The following is a 22,564-nucleotide window of genomic DNA, read 5'->3' as shown; positions in this document are numbered from 1 at the left end:
GCGGCGCAGGCTGCGGCTGCAGCCTTCCCCACCGCCCAGCTGGCCGCCATCACAGTAGAGGAGGTGGTGCGAGCAGTGGAGGTGCCGGCTCTGGCCTTCCCCACCGCTCCACAGGCCACTTTTGCAGTGGAAGAGGTGGTGCAGGCAGCTGAAGTGTCAGCTCTGGCCTTCCCCACTACCCAGCTGGCCACTGCAGTGGCAGAGGAAGCGGCGTGGGTGGTGGAGGCACTGGCTCTGGCCTTTCCCGCCGCTCAGCTGGCCGCTGCAGCAGCGGAAGTGGCAGCACGGGCAGCGGAGGTGCTGGCTCCGGCCTTCCCCGCCACCCAGCTGGTATTGCTCCTGGAGAGGTAAGTGGGGGTGGGGGTGGGGAGACGGGGCTAAGTGGGGTGTGCGGGTGGGGCTGGAAGACAGCTTCCCTCCACTTTGGTAGGCTCCAGATATTTACGGAGCATACCGAAGTGATTTAAATTCCTGAAGCCAAAGCAGCCTGCCACTTCAGCTTTTGGGTTTTTACATATCATTTTCTGAATTTTTACTCCCGTGCACATCCCTACTCCTGATTATAACAATTCAGGAATACATTTTTTTTTGGTTGCAGCATCCCAGCTGCGGAACATTCTTCTCAAGGACATTCAGCTGGCATCTACTGTCATTAGGGATGCCAGTCTCCTGCCAGGGGCAAGGATCCCTGCTCCCACCTTCCACCCCCACTTACCTGGCTGGTGGGAGGGAATGTGCCTCCTGGGTGCACTCCCAGGCGGCGCGGTGCGCTCCTGCATGCTGCAGCGGCCTAATTCAGGCCTGATGCAACCCACTGCGGAGTGCAGGAGCACTCCTAGGGTGGCAAGTGATCTGCACGATGACGTCACTTCCTTTGCAGGCTGGGAGCGTACACTCTGCACACATGCAAGGGAGGAAGCCATAAGGCAGGTGCCAGGCCTACCTCCCACCTGGAGGGGGGTCGGGACCTGGTAACCCTGTTATCAATGAAGACTCTCCAAAACTTTCTCCTTTGGTCATTATTATCTTTCCTCTAGCACAAACTCAGCAGATGCCCTTAGGTAAGCCACAGTGTCTCCTTCTCAGCTTCCCACCTGCAATATGGGGATATTAATGCTGAGCTGTTGCTAGGACCATCATTTTAACTGATTTTGTTTCCTTTTTCTATTTTTAATTATCTTGGAAGCTTAGCTGAAAGGTAAGATAGAAATTCTTAAATAAATGGATTGGCCCTGCATGCATATGCGCTGTCAAGTCACAACGGACTCATGGTGACCCCAGCAAGGGGCTTTCAAGGCAAGTGAGACGCAGAGGTGGTTTTCCAGTTCCTTCCTCTGAAGAATCTTCCTTGGTGGCTGTCCATCCAAGTACTGACCCTGGTTAGCTTCTGAGATTTTGGTGAGATTAGCTAAATCATGCTGCCTCCCCTCCCATACTGGCCCGAATCTAGAGATAATCATATACGATACAGAACAGTCACACCCAAGAAGAAACATGAACATAGAGACTACTTTTTGAAGTGCCACAAGACTCTTGGTTTTCGACATAAGGTGTGCGTATGATTCTATCACAAGCAACAAAATCACTTGTAGGGCATCCACTCTAGTGATAAGTGCCAGAGAGAAATCTCTTCTCAGATCATGGGAAAAAAAACATGTGATCACCATCACTCCCCTTGAACTTCATCTTCTTCTTCACCCCATGTCTGTTCCCTCAAAACACTGTGAAGAAAACCAGTACAGCTGTCAACAATCAAGTGAAGGGGAGCCAGGGAGAGTTACTATGATTGACCAATGAACCCACCCCTCGCTTCTAGCAATATCTCCTCTACAACTGACAGATTTCATGAATATACATCACAGACTAGAAATCCTATCTGGACTGAGCCACTGATGGAGAAGGCTATTCCCATCCTTCCTGTGCAAGCATCGCATACAATGGTAGCATGTGAAGGAGAGCAGCTATCGACATGTACATATCTCATGGATCTGCCCTTGCAGTACATCATACCATTTTACTTGGCATTGTAGCTCCTTTGCGTCACACCAAAAGTAGGGAAGAAGCCAGGCTTGGCCAGAACCCAGTTCTGAGGCTTTAGGAATTGCACCGGAGATTCCATCAGAGATTTTTCTAACTATGCCCCAAGTGTTGGTGCTCTACTGCACAGATATATAGCATTGTTGCTCAGTATGCTCAGATACAGGAGGCTGTCACAACCTCTCTGAAAAGTAGATGCTGCCACTGCCTCCCCACCACACAATACAGCTGCCTCTATGGGATGCAGCTGTAGCTGCCCTCATGTGATACAGGTGCTTCTACTGCCAAACCAAAAGTCTCCCCTTTATTTCTGAGATATCAACATTTTCACAGATACATATTGCATTTCACTTGGCACTTGGATAAAAAAGATTACCTACTCCTGGTATAAACATACATTATTATTCAGTGACAACACTTGCATGGGAAAGGCAGATCTCTGACTCTGCCCCCTACGGCTATGCAAAGCTGTTTCCAGTGCAAGCTTACATTATACAGCATGTACTGAGGCATGTGTATAATATTTAAAACGAAGCTTTGTTCGAGCTTAATGAGAGAGTTTGACCAGCAAGGAGACAGCAATATAATAATAAGCATCTGACCTAATTTATATATTTATGTTATTTATAGTCCACCTTTCTAAGCTGTCCGTATGATCTCACCTGCTGTCAAAATTTAACTTCTAACACACAAAAGGTGTTAAAGGTGTTATAGATTTTAACAAGTTTCTTATATATTTTAAACCATTCCTTCTCCAGTATATTATTTTGGCTATTAGTTTAACACATACATTTGTTAAAAAATGATAAAGTCTATCAGTATTTGAAAACTATTTCAGAACACAGAACAAGGGGGTAGGAAAAGCCAGACAGCTATGTCACTGGAAGTGTTGAGTGTATATAGCAAAGTCTGGAACAGCATATAGTAGTTTTATCTTAAATACCAATGCATTTTTTTTCAATCCTGGACCAGCCCTGGAATTGTACTCAATTTTCTTTTTGTTACTGGTTGTTTGCCTGATTATATTTCTGTATTTTTGGTAACCAGCTTTATTTTATTTATTAAAAACATTCCTGTGCTGCCTTTCCACCCAAACAGGATATATATACATACATATACGATTCAACAAAAATATCTGAAAACAAAAACATACACACAATAAGGAAGGACAGACAAAACAGTTACTGGAGGTATTCCAAACAAAACAGTCTTCAGTCACTTGTGGAAGACAATGATAGAAGCAGCCAGATAAATCTCAAAAGTTTTGGCATCATGACCAAGAAGGCCCTTATTTGAGTTGCCACCCATCTAGCCTCAGATGGTGAGGGCACATGACGGAGGGCCTCCAAAGATGACCAAAGTGGATGGGTAGGCTCATATGGGAGAATGTGCTCTGGCCCCAAGTTGTATAGGACTTCAAAGATTGATATTAGCACATTGAATTGGGCCCTGAAGCAAACTGGGAGCCAGTGTGAATGGACCAAGACTGCAGTGATATGCTCTGTATGATCAGCATACTGGCTAGAGCTCTCTGTACCAATTTTAGCTTCTGAACATTCTTCAAGGCCAGCCCCACACAGAGTGCACTGCAGTGATCTAATCTAGATGTCAATAACGCATGCACCGCAGTGGCAGGATGTTTCCATCCACAGCTGGTTCATCAGCTGAAGCTAGTAGAAGGAAATCCTGTCCACCACTGTCACCTGTTTATCCAACAGGAGGCTGGGCCCAACAGCACCCTTAAACTACAAAGCTCCTTTAGGGGGCTCTCTTTCAGACAGCCAGTAAGAGGAAAGTGGGGCTGCTCCATGCAGAGCCCAGTTAGGCTACCCAGGACTAGAGATGAACACAAATGTCACATTCCACGAATCACGAAACACAAACTTCCACGAAATGGTCCCGTTTCATGATACGATTTGTTAGTTTTGTGATCTGTCAGAACCCGGGGCACTTCAACGACCCCCTTCATATCCAAAGATGCCAAATTCGCAGCAAGACTTCAGCAGCCTCTCTTCCACCCACCCTCCCAGTTTAGCCAAGATTGCAAAACGTTGACTGGAACCCACAAAGTTGGGCCCCAGAGCCAGGCAGTGGCCCTGAGACTGGGCTTGGGGGGAGGGCCCCAAAACCACCACACAGACACCTGCCCAGGTGGGAGAGGTGCACAAAATAAAACCAAAGGAAACAACAAGAGTGTGAGCCCTCAAAAGAGCAGAGAAAGAATTAAGAAGAAACAAAGACAAGCAAGGAAAAAATAAGAGAGGCCTCAGTCAAGCTAGACCCCAGAGCCAGGCAAAGGCCTGAGACTAGGGTGGGGTGGGGCGGGGTGAAGGGAAAAAAGGCACCCTCATCCAAAGACCTTCCCAGCAAGGACAAGTGAGAAAATTAAGAAAGAGGCTTTTCAGTCTCTTTTGAAGCAGCAGCAAATCCAGCCAAAAGCTCCCAACTCCACTCTCTCTCACTTCAAATCCCAGCAACAGATCCTCCCCCTCTCTATGTCTACTGGAACTAAAAGCACAAGAGAGGTGCCTTATATTACAAACGCTCACATAAAGCAGAACAGGTGGTCTGTGGTTGACAGACAGACCTGCCTAACAAGGTTTTGAGGGATGAGATTGGTGTTCCCATGGCTACAGAAGGCCCATCCCCTCAGCTGCCTAGGGGACTAACCCTCCTGCTTCCAAACCCTCCTGCTCCTAGCTATATAGGGCAGAATGGAAGCTCTCCAGTTGGCAAGGAGAGCCGCCTATCAAGGTTATGTGGGCTAAGATTGGGGTTTCCAAGGGCAACAAAATATCTGCAGACATTCCAGGCCTATGTTGCCGAGGGAATCAATGGATCGGCGCCAGCCTGTCTGGCATCACGAATCAAACAAAGTGGGCCAAAAAAAATCATGAATTTCATGAAAACTGTGGTCCCCCATAACATGTTTCGTGAAACATGAATCGGCCCGATTCGTCGCAAAATTTGATTCATATTTCGATTCCTGTCTACCCAGGATTCCTCATCCTGAATGACGCTACAGCCCACCCACTGGATAAGACACCCTGCATTGAGCTCAGGAGGAGCACAGGTGACAGGAGTGTGGGAGACCTTAGAGGCCAGGAAACCCCAATCAGGCCAGGGATGAACTGTAAGGCTGCCGCCCACTGTTATAGGGGCTGCATCTACTCTGAGGCCACTGGGGCAATTGTCACAAAACTGGGGGGCTCATCTGGGATCCCAGCTGCTGGCAGGCACTACCCAAGGAAAACAAAAGCAATGTTAACTCCCGGAGCTCAAGGAGCAGCGCCCAGTGTGTCCCTCGTGGACTTGACCCGCTTTGCAGTTGGTCCACATTTCAGCGGCTAGTGGACCAGCTGCTGAGCTCATGCCAGGGGTTTGCGGCCGCCTACACAGAAGATGTGGTGGTCTATAGCATGACGTGGCAGGAGCACTTATGACACCTAGAGGCAGTGTTCATGGTCATAAGGCAGGTGGGCCTCCACTTGAATGCCCAGAAATGCCACCTGGCCCGACAGACCTTACAATACTTGAGACATCTGGTCAGAAGGGGCGAAATACGGCCTGTGCACAGCAAGGTGAGGGCCCTCCAACAGTTACTGCAACCCACATCAAAGCAACAAGTCCGGCAATTGCTGGGGCTAGCTGGATACCACAGCCGCTTTGTCCCACATTTTGCCACTTGGGCAGGCCCCTTATCGGATCTGTTGAAGAAAGGAATCCCTGAGCCCATACTCTGGGGGTCCGAACGCTAACAGGCCCTAGATCAAATTGTGAAGATCCTTACCAATCCCCTGGTGCTGCGAGGGCCAGATTTCGAGCAGCCCTTCACTGTCTACACAGATGCATCAGGGACAGGACTGGGGGTGGTGCTAGCTCAAATACATGATGGGCGAGAACATCCTGTACTTTTTCTCAGCAGGAAGCTGCTCCTCTGAGAAAAGGCCTACTCCACGCTGGAGAAAGAGACACTGGTGGTGAAGTGGTCCATGACATCTCTGCGATATTACCTACTGTGCAACCTGTTTACCCTGGTCACCAACCATGCTGCACTGCAGTGGATGAAAGACAAAGGGCAGCACAACTAGTGAGTCCAGCGGTGGATGCTGGCATTACAGCCTTCATGATCCTGCATCAAGCAGGGACTCAACACTCTAATGCAGACTTCCTATTACGATGACATGCACCGGTGGTGGGGAGCACGAGCACCTTAAGGCGAGGGGTGTCTGACACCCCTCAGTGCAAGACACAATGTTGAAAAGATGGGGTGTTGGACAGCGGAGTGGTGGAGGTGGGAGCAAGAGAGGGAGACGAGAAGGAGCAAGGAAGCTGAGGTGAAGATCCAAAAGAGCTGCAAACAGCAGGGCTTGGAGACAAGGCAGAAGGGACGGAAGTCCAGTTTCAGAAAGCCAGTAAGAGGGAGCGGGGCTGCTTCGTGCAGAGCCCAATCAGGCTACCCAGGACTCCTAGTCCTGCACGACGCTACAGCCTACCCGCTGAATAAGACACCCTGCACTGACCTCAGGAGGAGCACAGGTGACGGGAGTGTGGGAGACCTTGGAGACCAGGAAACCCCAATCAGGCTATGGTTGAACTGTAAGGCTGCCGTCCGCTGTTAAAGGGGCTGTGCCTACTCTGAGGCCACTGGGGCAATCGTCACGCTAGGGGAAATCTTCTCCCTGACAGCAGCACTCCCCTTTTCTTGCGCTTAAGTTTCAGTTTTTTAGCTATCATCCATCCCAAAACCACCTTTGGACACCTGTTCATCATTTCCATAGCCTCCCTGGGATCTGGTAGAAGCATGAGATGGAGTTGACTGTCATATGCATATTGATAACAACAACAACAACATCCGATTTACATACCGCCCTTCAGGACAACTTAACACCCACTCAAAGCAGTTTACAAAGTATGTTATTATTATCCCCACAACAATCACCCTGTGAAGTGAATGGGGCTGAAAGAGCTCTAGTAGAGCTGTGACTGACCCAAGGTCACCCAGCTGGCTTCAAGTGGAGGAGTGGGGAATCAAACCCCATTCTCCTTATTAGAAGTAGAAAGGTTTACTGTATTCAGCCATAGGCCATTAGAAGTCATTCTCCTTATTAGAGTCCCACCATTCTTAACCACTACACCAAACTGGCTCAGCCCAACTGACAACTCAGCCCAAATCTCTACACTTTACGTAGATGCTGAAAAGCATGGGGGACAAGATCCTTGTGGGACCTGCAGGTCAGAGGCTAAGGAGTGGAGCAGCAGTTCCCCAGCACTACACTCTGAAATCTAACTTTAAGGTAGGACCACGAAAAACATTCTAAAAAGATACTATGATTGATGGTATCAAAAGCCACTGAGAGGTCCAAGGGTCGCACTCCCTCTGTCCATCTCCTAGCCCAGGACAATTAAAGCTGTTTCAGTCCTATAACAAGGCCTGAAATCAGATTGATCCCCAGGGAGGAGAAAAGCAGTGTATGTAAAGTGCTGTCAGGTCTCAGACAACTTACGGCAATACTGTAGGATTTTCAAGGCATGAGACATACAAAGGTGGTTTGCCATTGACTCCCTCTGTGTAGCAACCCTGGATTTCCTTGTACTAACCAGGGCCAACCCCATTTAACTTGCAGGATCTGACTAGTCTGGGCCATCCAGGTGAAGGCAAAGAGCAGCGAATAAATATTTATCAAAATCCTGCATTAACAAACACCTGCTCACAAGATTCACAATGTAAAATACTGACTACTGGTATCATTTCAATCTTTGATAACTTTACATGCCAGAACAATGAACCCAAGGGCTGACATGAACAGAAAGAGTTAACAACTTGTTCTGTGGGGGTCTTGATTCATTATCTGTCTACCCCAAGATCACAACAGATCTTGGGGATACAGAGACAATGTAGGGTAAGTGTTAATACCGTGTGCTGGCAAATCGACACTTCAAAACTCACCTTGGATGGCTTTAGGCAAGAAAATATTCTCTCAGCTTCCTTTTCCTATCCAAAATACCAGGATAAATAATACTGTCCAACCACACAGAGTTTTTGTGCACACAATACAAAATGCTCTAAACATTCAAAAGAACACTGGACTTACATCCTTAGTTCCCTTTGGCAGTTTGAGAAACTTTTGCTCTATCTGGGGAAGGAGCCTTGCTTCCTCACTTAGCAAGAAAGCAGCCACAGGATCCAAGCTTATATAAACAGTAGCGCTTTACTGTTATTTAGCAATAACAATTCTTAGTATTTACATAACATTTTCAGAGTACTTCACATCTTGTAATACTTAGTACTAGATCCTTAGTTCTTACAGTATTATTATTCGATAGTAGAGGGCTGAGGATGAGATACAGTGGCTTGCCTAAGACAATCTAGATAGTCACTGGCAGAGACAAGATTATATCCAAAACCCATAGCTCATTCTATAGCCACATTAGTACACTTCTTGAACATGGCTTTTCATCTCAACACAGACTTTTGTTATAACACCTGCGAGATTTCTAGTAACAGCAGTTTGTAAATCGCCTGTACACATGCAAATAGACTAGCCAATGATCTTATTTCAGAGTTATGCCTTCAATGACAGCTGGGCACGGTTCTTTTAAAACAGAGGATTTCCAAAACTTTAACTGCATTCTTTCTCAGGGAAGTCAATAACTTTGCTTAATCATGCAATATGTCATTAAAATTCATCCAGTACTTTGAAAAATCAGTTTTGCAATAATAAATTTTAGGATGTTTAGTTATAGAAACATTAGGAACATAAAGTATTCTACGAAAAATTAATCACGGCACCTTAAGACTCCTTTGCAGTCGGCCAGTTTAGTAGTACAACTTGGGGGGGGGGGGGACGACGACACATGCAACAATTTCCATTCATTACAGCAAGCCAATGTTAGCAGGGGGAAGACAGAAAATGCAGGCAGCTACGCGCGTTCGGGTTCCGCGGGGAACAGGCACCAGCCGGCCCGTGGGTGCCCCTGCCCTCCCCAGGAATCGCACCCCTCCTTCCTGGAAGCGACCTCCGACCCTTGCCTTCGACTCTCCGCCAAGCCGCGCCTCACCTCCGCGGGCTTTCTTCACCTCTTCGCCCAAGGAATTCATGCACGGGAAGTAGACGGCCAGCGCCTCGAAAGAAGCGGACAGGCTGCTCCGGCTCTGCGAGCGCTGCATGCTACGCCCTCCGCCCGCGCCCTGCCGCCCCATCCTGTCGCCGGACTTGGTCCTGCCACTGTGGACGTAGTACAGGCAGCGAGGCGTCTTGGCGGCGGCCGCTCCTTCCCGGGGCCTTAGAGAGCAAACGGACGGTGCCTCGCGGCTGCTCTGCGCTTTAACTCAGCCGCACTTTCCCTCCTTCCCTTCGAGGCCGGCGGCAGCTGAGGAGCCTCCCGCGGGCGTCTAACTAAGCCGCCCGGACTCCCAGCGGCAGGGGCGAGCCTGGGGGTTGAGGGCTGCCACCGCCTCTTCCAGCGCGGCCAATCAGCACAGCAGCCAGCCCGACCCCCGCTCGGGGAATCCGCTCTCCCTGTGCTCGGCTTCTCCCCTGGAACGGCTGGCTTTCCAAGCCTCCTTTCTATGCCGCCATCCCGCCGTTTCCAAAATTACAAGAGCGGAGGTACGGCCAAAGGCGGTGAGTCCTCCCGGGCAATTCACAGGCTTCTTCATCCCCACATTTTCAGAAGAAGAAAAGAGGGAGCTGCCGACAAACTTGAGTTCTGGAACGTTTGTTTCCCATCAGGCAAGGCCAACCCTTGCGAAGAGCTCAAAACCAAACCCCAAAAACTGCTGCTCAGTCAAAATGAGAAATTATCCAAGTAAAAAAAAATCTTTAGCCCTTCAGTTATGGTTAAATTATTCATTCCCTTGTCCTTGTAAACAAGAACTCCCCAACCTGACATACTTCTTGCAATATTTGCTCATATTTACTAACCTGAAAGAGTTGTCACTATAGCATACCTACCTTCCAAGTGTTTCATAGTTTGCTTTCCTACTGGAATTTCCACACTTTGGATTTGCTGCTACAACATCTGGGGCAGGAACAAGGGGCTTCCCTAGCATTTTCTGCTTTCAAATTACAGATAATTTACACCTATGCTTTCCACCTAGGGCCTGGGCATCAGTAAAGCACTACTCATTCGCATTGTACTCTGATGATACAATCCTGTCTTTCTTGCTTGCTGGCCAAGGACCAGATACGTCAATTCCACCCTATGCTGACGTTAACTTCAAATTACACTGGTGTGCTGAAACAGGCTCTGATGCAGGTCTATGGTAACTACGTCCACATGGGGGGGGGGGGAGGCACATTTGGTAAAGTATCAATTCTGCATGGAGTCTTCTGCTGTGGGAGCTGGTCACACCCTCCACACTGCCACAGATTGATCTACAGAAAATAGTTGTTGCAATTAATATATTACCTCTTGGAGTCAAGAGGAATGACCCACATCCTCCTGGAAGATTGGAATCCTGGCTAACCAAACAGCCAATCACAGCTCAATACCAAAAGTACAAAAAAGCTCATATGACAGAAGTTCTTGTACTGGGACACATGGAAGTCCCGTATCTAGAACTACATGGAAATGGGATTTGAGGGGAACTTTGGTCACATGGCATTCGGCAGCACATCACACAAACATACTGATAACAAAAAAGGACGGGCAGGTGGATACTGTCCTCTCAGACAGCTTACTGGCAGTGTGATGCAACTCTTCAGCCACAAACAGCCACTAGGAACTTTGCCTCTACTATTGGTAACCCCCCAAAAGAGAGAAATGTGCAGAGCGTTCAGACAGCCAGGTCCACAATAAGCTCTCCCCACACCACAGTATGGGAAAATAATGACTAAATAGCTTTCCCTTACTCAGCCAATAATAGATTCTTCTACAAATGGTAAGCAGGTAAATGTGTCATTTGAAATACTGAGGCCTAGTCAAGCTTAGTTAGGAACATTTATTAGGCACAAACACTCAGTTTATAAATGTAGCTGGCCAAACACTTCCGCCTCATTCTCCTTTGCAGGACCAGAGTCAGGGCACCAGAGGTACTGGAGACTGAATCCCTCTATTACTGTTTCCATTGGGCGAGTGACTGTTGTTCTGACCACCCAATATTTTCTCTCCTGACAGTTAACTTCTAGACTGAATGTCAGGTGAGTGCACAGTCACTGGGAGAGGAGGAGCTTGACTTAGAGCCGAAACACACGATACGAAAAACACGTGTTTGACACATGTATGGACTTACATGTGGCAATCCAAGGACTGCTGAACACTTGCTTACCGCAGCCATACTGCGCTTGCACCCATGTTAGTGTTTGCACAGGTTTCTCTGCCATTCCCTGAGCTGGCAGGCTTGGGTTGCACGGCAGCCTGCTTACATACCCTCCTTCCCTTCCCCCTGCCAACGATGCTGTATCAGATACAACTCCCCCCCCCCCCACCTCCCCAGGCTACTCACAATTGTAAATGCCCAGTAAAACAAATACCTTTGTAAAGCTGAGGCACATGACATAGAAAAGCACTCTTTTTCAGTTTCTCAAAAAGAACTGGGAATCTGTATTATTAAAAATGACCCAAAACATCAAAAAGCTGATGCTGAAAATATCCATTCAATGTATTTTAAGCAACTACTCTTGGCATCTGGGGGACTGTAAGCAGCAGAAGGAAGAGCAGTGATTTTTTTTCTCAGCAACTGGACTTGAAAATACCCTGATCAGATTTGTAGAGGCACTGATTTAAAATGGTTTTTATAATATAGTTCTCTAACAGAAAGCTTCTCTAACAGTTACAGGTGGTCGCAAGCCTATACCAAGTCTTTCATCAAGTTTGCTCTCTTACAGGCAACTTTTTATACAGCCCTCTCAGCACCAAGAGATGAAAATCCTGCTTCGTCACCATTCAGACCTTGGATTATGGTTCTATTAAATCTATTTTTTGAAATATTTTTTATCCACTTCAATTACTCATTCATCAAATCCTATAAAGGAACTGGTTGCAAATACTGTCTGTTGTAACTCCTACTCACTGTGCATCATTCCTATCACAAGCTAGTAGCTACATATGGATATGATGTTGTCTGCCCAAGGCTATGCAGATCACAAATAAGACCTACAGCCGCTGGAATTTCAAAGTCACAGAGCCAAGCAAGGCAACCTCATTTCTATATGATATTGTCATAACTCACTTCACAACTGGTACTGAATAGAAGCTGTGACTGTATGATGGTAAGCAGATGGGGACCCTTGCTTTCTTGTATTTTATCTCAAGTGTCTTCAATGATGGGACACACAATAGGCCAAGGGGGATCTATGGTTTCTCCATTATACCATCCTTCCAGAGCTAACACCCCTATAACCTTGCCTGCTACTTCACTACCAGCAAGGACAATGAGGCAGGCCCCTACACCTCAGTGCCTGGTTGAAATTCACCACAGTACAGCCATGAAGAGGAGTGTAGGAGAAACTATAGCCAGATCTGGAAAACAATAAAACGAACATGGGGAAAGCATGTCTGGATTGCATGAAAGTGACTGGGCAAGATAAAAGGTCTTCCACAGCCTAAACGAGGGAAACATTTGCCAGAATAAAGTCTGAATGTTCTTGTGTCGTCCACTAGAATTGGCTACATAGCACTGTACTGTTGTGGATATGTGTGTATGGCTTTTCTTAACCTTTCTTCTAAGAATTCCTAGTCAGTAACCAAACCAGGGACCTCTTGAATGGTCAGCATATGCTGTTACACTAAGGATTGGTGCTAGCAAAAATTTTTGTATTGATTTCTCTTATCATTGTTATCAATATGTCAACAGTCACTATGCTGCACTTCACTATTTTGAAAATGTGCCACTTTTTTCGGTTTTCTAAAGGAAATAATTTAGTCTATATAAATACATTCCTATGGAAAGCAGTGTTTTCAGTGTAATGGTCCAACTGGAGTATCCACCTTGAACCAAGAGGAAAGATGGGGTATAAATATTTTAATAAACAAATAAGAATAAATAAATGTGCACATTGCTTTTTTAAATAGTATGTTTCGTAGTGGAAATCTGAGTTGATCCTGATATAAATGAGCTTAGTGTGCTCCTAGGAACATATTGAATTGGTAACTACTAACTTGATTAATCATTTCACAATACTGATCTCTTGTATGAGGTTGATTGAAGTCATCTCATGGTAGAAATACTATATGGAAAAAGGCTTTAAATATGTCACTACTCAAATAAGAGGCAGCTAAGCAAGCAGGTCTGTAGACATAAGGAACAGGGCTGTATACAGGGGGCTGGGATGGGGAGGATGTCTGTATGCGTTGCTAAATCTATGAATACGTGATAACCTACATGACATGAGGTATAAATGTTGACCAAGGAGGAGACTGATTTTTGAGAAACAAGGATTCCTAACTTCCAGATTTTAGCGTGACATGATCTTGATACAAACAAGAGGCAAAGGTACAGAGTCCTTTAAAATATCTATTCAGTATTTGATTGAGTTATTGGAAGGCAGTTAGAAAAAAAATTATGTGTCTAGAAGAGCGGTATATAAACACACTTTTGTTGTTGTTGTTGCTTAAACTGATGAAACTCACATAAGCTACTTAAAATTATAGATACCAGGACCCCAATGTAAAGCAGATTCACTAGGCAAATACACTTGCTGCCAATTCTGGGTTGAGAAATTCCTGGGGATTTGGGGGGCCAGAGAGGGTGGGGTTTAAGTAAGGGAGAGATTTAGTGGGGTATAATGCTGTAAAGTCTACCCTCCAAAACAGCCATTTTCTCTACTGGAACTGATCTCTGTTGTAATTCTGGGAGATCTCCCAGGTTCTCCAGGTTCCCTGGGAGGACAACATTCCACAGTCAATCCCAGGGTTCAGACCACAGCTGGCACTGAGTAGCTGCTGAACATCTCTGAGGCTGTGAAGCCAAGTTTGGGCCAGGTGGTTGAATGCCCAAGGGATGTGTGTGCTGCAACTCCATGGGGCTGTGAGGGCGCACGTGTGAAATGATGACTGAAACAAACACCAAATAGTAAGCACCTTCAGAGTCAGAAATGAAATGTTTAGACTCACTGAGCCACCGCTGTTTGTCTGCATGGCCAGCTGCAGAAGGCGAGTGGCAATGATGGGTCTGTTAAGGGCAGGGGAAGAACAGAACTCCCACTGGGTGGTGGCATACACGCATGAAGTGCTGCCAATTGCACTCTGTTGTTACATGTACCCTGCTGTCACATGTCAGGATGAACAGCCTGATGAATAAGGTCGGCCCTTCATGGGCAACAGAATAGCCAATCAAAAAATCAGTTCCATGCCCATGACCTGTGAGCAGAATGTGAGCCAAACCAGCACGTATTCAAGTACCTCTTCTTAAAATTCAGAGAAAAGCTGCTTGGCAGATATAAAACAGTGGTTTTAAGCTGGCAATGCATAAACACAAAAACAAAGAACAATCCTGACCTATAAAAAAGAAGCAGCCTATCTAAAAAGCAATTAGCACTAACAAACTATAGCGACCTTTTCCCCACATCTCCCCTGAAGTCCCAATTTTTGAGAACAAAGGATATCATAAATGATATCCTCAATGCTCATTTTGCTAAATGAACTTATGTCAGTATTTTACCTTCTGTGCTAATCTTTTGTGTATTTAAATTTTTAAAAACCCATTCATTTGGCAGCATTTTCAATTAGATTATCTTCCCTTTGTTTTGTTTCAAAAACCTCTACAAAGTGTACTCACTAATGCAAATGGGTGGTGTGGATAAAAGTTCCTACATGATGTATACTGTATCAAAAGGTTTCTCATCATTTTTCCTAGTGTGGTTTATGTACAGTTTCATTTACAAATTTCAAATTACAACCAATTCTCAATGTGCCCTACATAGCAGTGAAATTCAGTTTAAGCTTAGTAACTTCTTCTGTCTCAATAAAGATAGGGGGGTTATGCACAGATGATTTTGATATTTTATGTACCATAATGCTTTCTACTCTCAATAGACGCCTGTCTGGACATTTCTTCTTCCTTCCTTCTTGAAGTTAGCAGAAGAAAGCATTTGGCTCACAAACATCCATTCCTGTTTTTCCCTTGTTGGAGATGTGTGACCCAACTAAATACTGAAGTTATTCAAACATTAAAGTCCTTTTAAAGAGGGTTGGAGGAAACAGGGGAATGGGGGAAGGAGAGAGTGCGCACATCTAAGGCACGTTCCAAATCTTTCTTTAGCAAGAATCCAGCAGAAATGTATATCCAAACCGTCCCCCAAAATCACACTCTGTAAAATCTTACTAATTACAGAGACTAAAGAAGACAGTCATTCTCAACTAAAATAAATTAGTTTTACTGTGATTTTTTGCTCTAGATTTTATGTGAGAATAACTGATTCATCCTGACTTGACACAAGGAAACAAATGTATTATCTACATGAGCACCATTCCCATCCTACAGTCACTCCACTGGCTACCCATCAGTTACCGTGCTCAGTTCAAGGTATTGGTTATTACATACATACCTATGGGACTGCCTCCCTCCCTATGTTCCTCCATGGCAGCTTCACTCATCTGAACAGGGTCTCCTGCAGGGTCTCTCATCTGAACAGGGTCTCCTGCAGGTGCCAGGCTGCACATGGGCGAAATCAACAACAGCCTGTACACAGGCTTTCTCTGTGATGGCCCCTACCCTGTGGAACGACCCGCCTGAGGAGATCAGGAGAGCCCCCACTCTCCTGGCTTCCTGCAAACAATGCCAAACCAAATTATTCAAAAAGGCCTTTTACTCTAATGGGAGGGCTGTATTGTAGGGATGGGGTCTTAGATGCTTTGCTAATGAGTTAGGGACCCTGGACTTCACCACTGTGTTGCTTTACATATTATCTGTTGCTTTAAATATGTACTCCTCCACTTGAAGCCAGCTGGGTGACCTTGGGCTAGTCACAGTTCTCTGGAGCTCTCTCAGCCCCACCCATCCCACAGGGTGTTTTGTTGTGGGGATAATAATGGCATACTTTGTAAACAGCTCAGAGTGGGCATTAAGTTGTCCTGAAGGGCGGTATATATATCAAGTGTTGTTATTATTATTATTATTACTCCTGTGTACTACCTGTGCTTTATGTTGTCTAATGTCAGTCCTAGAAGTGATTATGTTGTCTAATGTCAGTCCTAGATGTGATTATGTTCTGTTTCAGTATTTTCTTCTACTTCTTGCTAATGCTACGTCTTTTTAAACTTGTATCTATTTACCCTATAGCATTGTTTATGGAAATGTCCTTGATACTGTATGGAAATGTCCTTGATTCAGATTGTACTAATCTCATACTGTGTAATACTCCTTGAGTCTCAGTGAGAAAGGCGGACTATAAATCACATAAATAAATAAATAAAGTACAACCTCAGGTAACTAAACTAGTGAGATTACTTCAAGTGAAACTTGGGATCTTCAAAGTACAATGAAAAACTGAATTGCAGTTTATAACTATTACCTTTGAGAATATTGCTCTAGATGAAAAAAGATAAAAGCTTTAATTAATTAGATCATAAATTCAGTATTTAAAGATCAGAGTCCCCAGAAAGGGTTTTTTTTGTGATTTTTCTTTCCCGCCACAGCCCTTTGAGTCCCCAAAAAGACATACTTCAGAGTTGTGGGATCCTAGGGAATAAAATGGGATGCAGCATAAGAGACTTCATCATGAATCATCAAACTTGGGGGACAGACTGGATTCTTCTTCATTGGGTTCTCCTTGCCCATTTCCAAACGCTTATCAAGTGCTAAGAAATAAGACTGTTTAGAGCATATGGCTGTACAATCTTCTTGCTAGATGTACCTCATCTTTCCAGAGAACACAGATGTACATGGTAACTCTGGGAGAATGCAAACAGCAGCCTCTTTTCTGAGAGTTGGATTCAGCCGGAGTGGGTTTTTTTCGGGGAGGGGGCTCATTCTTGCTCAATTCCCCTCCAAGCTACAGCGCCCAGTCCCACATTGCTTTTGTGCATGCATGTCACATAATTCTTCGCATAGCCCTTTTTCATAGTCATAGTGAAGCTGCTTAATAATAGTCAGACTATTCGCCTATCCAGTCCCTGACAGAAAGTGGCTTCCCACAGTCTAAGGCACAGATCCTTCACATCATCTACTGCCTAGTCTTTTTAACTGGAGATGCCAGTAATTGAACCTGAGACCTTCTGTATGCTCTACCACCGAGCCACAGCCCATCCCTCCTTCCTTTTTCACCAGCAGAAAAGCAGGTTGGGTCCAACCCCAGGTCCCTTGTTTTATCCTGGAGCCAAAAGTCAGTTTTTCCAGTACGGTAAAGTCTAAACCATTGCACAAAGTGGCAATACGCAGCATCTAATCACTACTACATTTCATAGAAAGAAATATGAAAGAGAATTCCTTCCACATAAAGATTCTATATACAGAATTTTTTTCTTTCTCAAGAAGGTAGCATTTAATGGACTTTGTGTTTTGCAAACAGGCCGCTGTTCGTCATAACCATCACTCAAACTGACCTTTGTTTTGCCACTGCTACAATCATCTGGTAGTACTCAGTGTACTCAACTGAGTACACCGAGCATGTAGAAATAGCATTTTTGTTGTTGACAAAATGGCTGGGAAGTCTGCTTTTTCCTAGTTGCTTAGGAGTAATTCCTGTGGAAGTATTTATATTTCAGCCAACAGTCAAAGCATTAGAACAGTGAAATGTTGCTTTTACTCAGTGGAGAAGTCTGGTCCCCTTGGACTCTCTAAACCAGAACTAACACTTTTAAATCCAAGCCATGAAAGGTTTGAAAAAATGTCTTGGAATTGCAACAGTTTGCCTTTTTTGTAGTAACATCCTGTAGATTGCCTCCTGCGGCAATAGGTGGATTCCCTAATGCAGGCAGAGCATCCAACAAAGTTATCTGATGAGATGCTAGAAACTTTCCCCAGTAACTTCAAGTTTAATCTTCAGTCATTGTTGCTCCCAATTTGAATGATGATCAAAAAACTAAATACTTCTGGACTGAGAATGTGTGTGATTCTACTCAGAGACACAGAAAACAAAGAACTTGGTATTGGATGATGAATTCAGCATGCTGAAAATCTGAATGTTTACTTGAAAAAGCCAGAGTTCATCACTGCAAAGATACAGTATGTCTGGAAGATTATGGACAATGTCTGTGTGATAGCTCCATATACAACAGGAGCTTCAAAAAGATACCCACTTGTCAATGGGTTGGGTTTCAAATACACTTTTCCTATCCCTCTTCTCAACTAACAGAAACAAAGGAAACTATGTAAAACAAGAAAATGTATGTAGATTAGCTTAATGCATAATTTATAGAAGTTAGCATTTGTTGGCACAGAATTTGGGGACACACAGCTGTGTTTTGGCCACTATGATTATGAAACCAAATCAACAATATGAGGGCTGCTAAATATGTAGCATTTTTCTTACGCTGAGTATCATGAGGGAACAGTAGTTCACCGCAGAGCATATGATCCCTGCTGCAGAGGACTGAGAATACTTTCTCAGTGGTTCCTATGTATGTCACATTGTCCTGTCTCTTGAGATGTAGATGACAGATATATCAGCAGCACAACTACTGGCAGTATAACAAATTAAAACAGAGGAGGAGTAAGCTTTTTAAAATATTTTTTGTTGTTATATATTTTCCTGAAAAAATACACCTCTATTTACTTAAATCCTTCTAAAACTTCGGCCATTATGTAATTGGCCCTATCGTGAATCACAGTGCTTGCTTTCAGGATTCCAACCTGACAGAGATGTGTGACTGGGCAGCTACAGTTTCCCAGGTGAATATATTCCCCAGTTTCCTTAGTGATGCTATTTGCATTTCTATTCTTCCGGGGGAGGGGGTGTGTGTTCTGCTACTGCCTGTCCTGTCCTATCTCATCCTATGCAGTGGTCCAAGCATCTCTGAGTGAGGAGTTGCAGTGATAAGGCTGACTAACCCATATACTTGTTGAAAAAACTCTCAGAGCATCCCTTATATGTGACAATGTACACAACTTTTCCTACATAGAGATTATCATTATGGGAAAAATGTGACATATGAAGCAGCTTACATCTACCAAACCCTGTTAAATACCAATGGCAAGTCACATGGCAAGTCACAAGACTAAAAGAGCAATACAATGCAGCTGTACTCCAATCTACGCCTACTGCTCTGAATAAGCTCAGACTGGAGTAACACTACATAAGAACCTAAGTAGAGCCTTCTAGATCAGACCAGTGGTCCATCTAGTCCAGCATACCGTTTCACACAGCGGCCAGTCAGTTTCCCTGGAGGCCAAAACAGGGCACAGAGGCCAAGGCTTTCCCCAGATGCTGCTTCCTAGCATTGGTATTCAGACGTTTGCTGCCTTTGTATACGGAGGTTCTCTTACTCATCATGGCTAGTAGCTATTTCACTGTACATAGGCATACACTATAAATGAACCTTGGCAATTTCTTGAGCATTTGGCAAAACGGTACCTTTTACCATAAGTAGCCCTTGTTTATAATATAGAAGACTGTTCAAGGTACTCATTTACTAGCACAACTACATATTTAATTCCTCCAATAATATTGCAACCATTTCATGCAGAATTTAAATATGCAAACAGTATATTTTCATATCAGTCATACTGTTGTATTCGTATAATTGCAGCATGAGATTATGTCCTCTAATTATTTCTGGAAAGTCGCAAAATACAGAGTTTTCATTCCAGACATATATGGGAATAGAAAAGGCTTTGAAGGTATATGTAAATTCTTTTTTTCTTCTAATCATGCCTCTTCAAACTTCAGATTTTTTCATAAAAATCCTTACCAGCAGATTGGAACCAAAAATGTCTAGTAAGAAACATTTCAGAGTTCTCATCCAACTGTACCTGGAGAGAGCCATGACAGAAAATTTAACTTTCAGTGACAGGATATCAGCCACACTATTTAATGAAGCACTATAAGGCACTCAGCTGTTCTGCACAGTGATAAGGACCAGAGAAGTTTCAGTAGAAATCTAGGGCAGCTGACTAGTTGTCTTATGGCCTAACAGAATATCTTGACCTCTCCAAGCTCTGTGGAGATAAGTTTATAAATAATTAAAGGCCACTTGGACGTAAAGGCAGTAGAGTCCATCAAGCTAGTTCCTGCTGAAAACTTCACACTAAAATGCTGCATTTGAAGATGATGGTCAATTCACCACTGACTGCTATCTCTGCATTAAAAGCTATGAAGAGATCTAGCAGACACAAGAGTAAGTATAAAGCATGCTATAAAGTCATTGGCTTACAATTAATGACTGAGGAAACAATTTAGTTTCTCTCCATGCGGCCGCCGCCACCACCACCACAGGCATACATTCAGAGTCATATTAGATATAGTTAAAAGTCTAAAGACTGGTTCCTAATTATAGCCCTATATTTAGTAAACCAATGGTACATTAATGTTGTGCAGTAAATATGTGACTATTTTCTATCACGGGCCCTACTTTTATATAGAAGGGTGCACTGTTTGGTACTGAACTATTTCAATAGTTTCAGTATCTAGCAGGATACAGTTTAAATGATTACTCACTGAACATTATATTCTTTTTTCTCAGCATATGTTCCCTAATGTTGTTTTCTCAACTTCCTTATGCAAAACTCTGCTTAGTCACTGCATCTGGTTATCAGGGAGTTCTGTTCTGTATCCACTGCTGGCACAGAGTAAAGCAAGATGAAAAGCAACTTGCTCAGAGAAGCACCTCGTTCCAGAAATCCTTACAGGCTCAAAAAAGAAATTCAAATGAGCATATTAACATATGCTAAAAAAACAACAACAACCCCCTCCCCCAACACTTGATAAGGACAGCAAAATTCATTCAACAGTTCCAGAAATAACAATGCCAGTCAGAACTGAAGCCAAACCCCCGAGCAGAACATCAGTTATAGGGGACTATAAAATTTCTAAAAAGAACAATCTGAGCAACAAACAGTACTCAGGGAATAGAAAGCACCAGAGAAAATAATGTATATCACAAAAGCAAATTCAGCATAATTCCACATACTTGTGAACAATTTAGTCTATTAAAAATAATGCATTCTGGAATTTTTGCAATGCTGGGCCTCAAACAAATAAAAGTACTGGCATTCCTATCCAATGGAAATTCTGTAAAAAGATGTGCAAACTACTTTCTACAGAGGAAAACGTCTAAGAAATATCCAAAAACATGGTGTGGATATTAGTTGCTGTTGACATTTCTGCTATGATAATTTATAGCTATGATAGCTTACGGCTAAATTATAGGCTGTTCAACCTATCCCAGAAATTTCTATATATTGTTTCACTTGGTCCTCTAAGATCACAGAAGTCATAGCACAGTAATTTCATACTGCATTTCCTCACCCAAGGAAGCAGTTATGTCTGAGGTAATATATGTAAATTGATCTAAGGATGAAATAGCCCGTTTTAAGTGAAAATTCAGACCAACCTAAGTAACAGATATCCTTGTGTCTAGATATAGCATTTTGCTCCCCTAAAATAATATCAGCATCACATCCGTACAGTCTTCCTAAAAACATTCAACGTATTAATGTATGGCCAGTAATTCTGCTTGGTTTCACCACTCTGCTGATATTGAGTTGCATCCAAGCCCATCCTTGGAACCAATCCATCTATTCCAAGCAGGCATGTACAGGTTAAACACATCTTAAACATTATGCCACAAGAAAATTTAACTCCATCTCCTGGGGTAAATGATAATTCCAACTCATTCTCATTGTTGTTCAATCTTTTGATATGATCTTATGCATTTTTTTTGGTATGTCGTAAGTTAAATTTTTTTGCTTGCATTGTTTTCTATTTTTGTAATACTAATCCTGTTGCATTGTTCATTGGATGTCTTATGTATGCAGTCTGATTGCATTATTTTTATATTTGGTAATCCAAGTCTCGGCAAGATAGGCAGGCTATAAATGAAGCCTTTCTCACTGAGGATCAAGGAGGTTACAAAATATGAAAAACAATTCAATCAAACAACAAAGATATCTAATAAACAAAATAGTGCAGGGTCTAGGGTTACAGAATTGAAAATAATACAAGTGTAACCCCTGTGAGGTTAATTGGTTCAGCCCAGTGGGGTGGAGTCAGAAGCTAGAGGTGGGGTGGAGTCAGAAGCTAGAGGCAGGCTGCTGAGGAAGAGGCTGTTTGCGGGGAGCTTAATAAATTATAAGCTCTTATCACCTTGAATAAGGGCTATAATTCCCAACAAGAAGCCTGAAGCCTGGGGTACAGCTGCTTCAAATGGATGAGAGAGGACTCATCATTTCTTGGATGTTGAACTATTTGCCTTTTCAAGGACATTGTTGATTTGGAGGTTTTTTTATGGTTGCACTTAAGAGTTGATTTTTTAAAAAAAAGTTGTATTTTATTAATTGTTAAAAAGTTTAAAAGAAAAAAAAGTTATTTCTTAAAATTTTGTGTAAGTTGCTTCCTAAGCCCTATAGAACCCATGAAAAGAGAAGTTACACAAGCAAAAACTGTCTAATGCACCTAAACTGTCTAAAGTTTGACGTTCTATA

The 22,564-nt window shown here is 43.8% G+C and overlaps 1 protein-coding gene across 44 annotated transcripts in view; it reads right to left on the bottom strand.

The window, feature by feature from the left end:
* The window catches only part of RIMS2 (regulating synaptic membrane exocytosis 2), a 624,467-nt gene that overhangs the window by 13,871 nt on the left and 588,032 nt on the right, over positions 1-22,564 (bottom strand). The window contains exons 1-2 of one of the 44 annotated variants that reach the window (XM_054984444.1): positions 9,119-9,208; positions 6,157-6,169 (exon numbers count right to left, since the gene is read on the bottom strand). The exons of 39 other annotated variants lie outside the window; for them this stretch is intronic. In XM_054984444.1, coding sequence (XP_054840419.1) covers positions 6,157-6,169; positions 9,119-9,208 — 103 coding nt within the window. Of the gene's footprint in view, positions 1-4,723; positions 4,728-6,156; positions 6,170-9,099; positions 9,242-22,564 lie in introns of those variants that run through there. 4 more of the 44 variants (XM_054984445.1, XM_054984442.1, XM_054984443.1 and 1 more) reach the window with 4 other exon arrangements.

This window comes from Eublepharis macularius, chromosome 7 (assembly GCF_028583425.1).
Source record: "Eublepharis macularius isolate TG4126 chromosome 7, MPM_Emac_v1.0, whole genome shotgun sequence".
Classification (NCBI taxonomy): Eukaryota; Metazoa; Chordata; class Lepidosauria; order Squamata; family Eublepharidae; genus Eublepharis; species Eublepharis macularius.
Note: the sequence above shows the minus strand (reverse complement) of the source record. Positions and strands in the feature narration are given on the sequence as shown.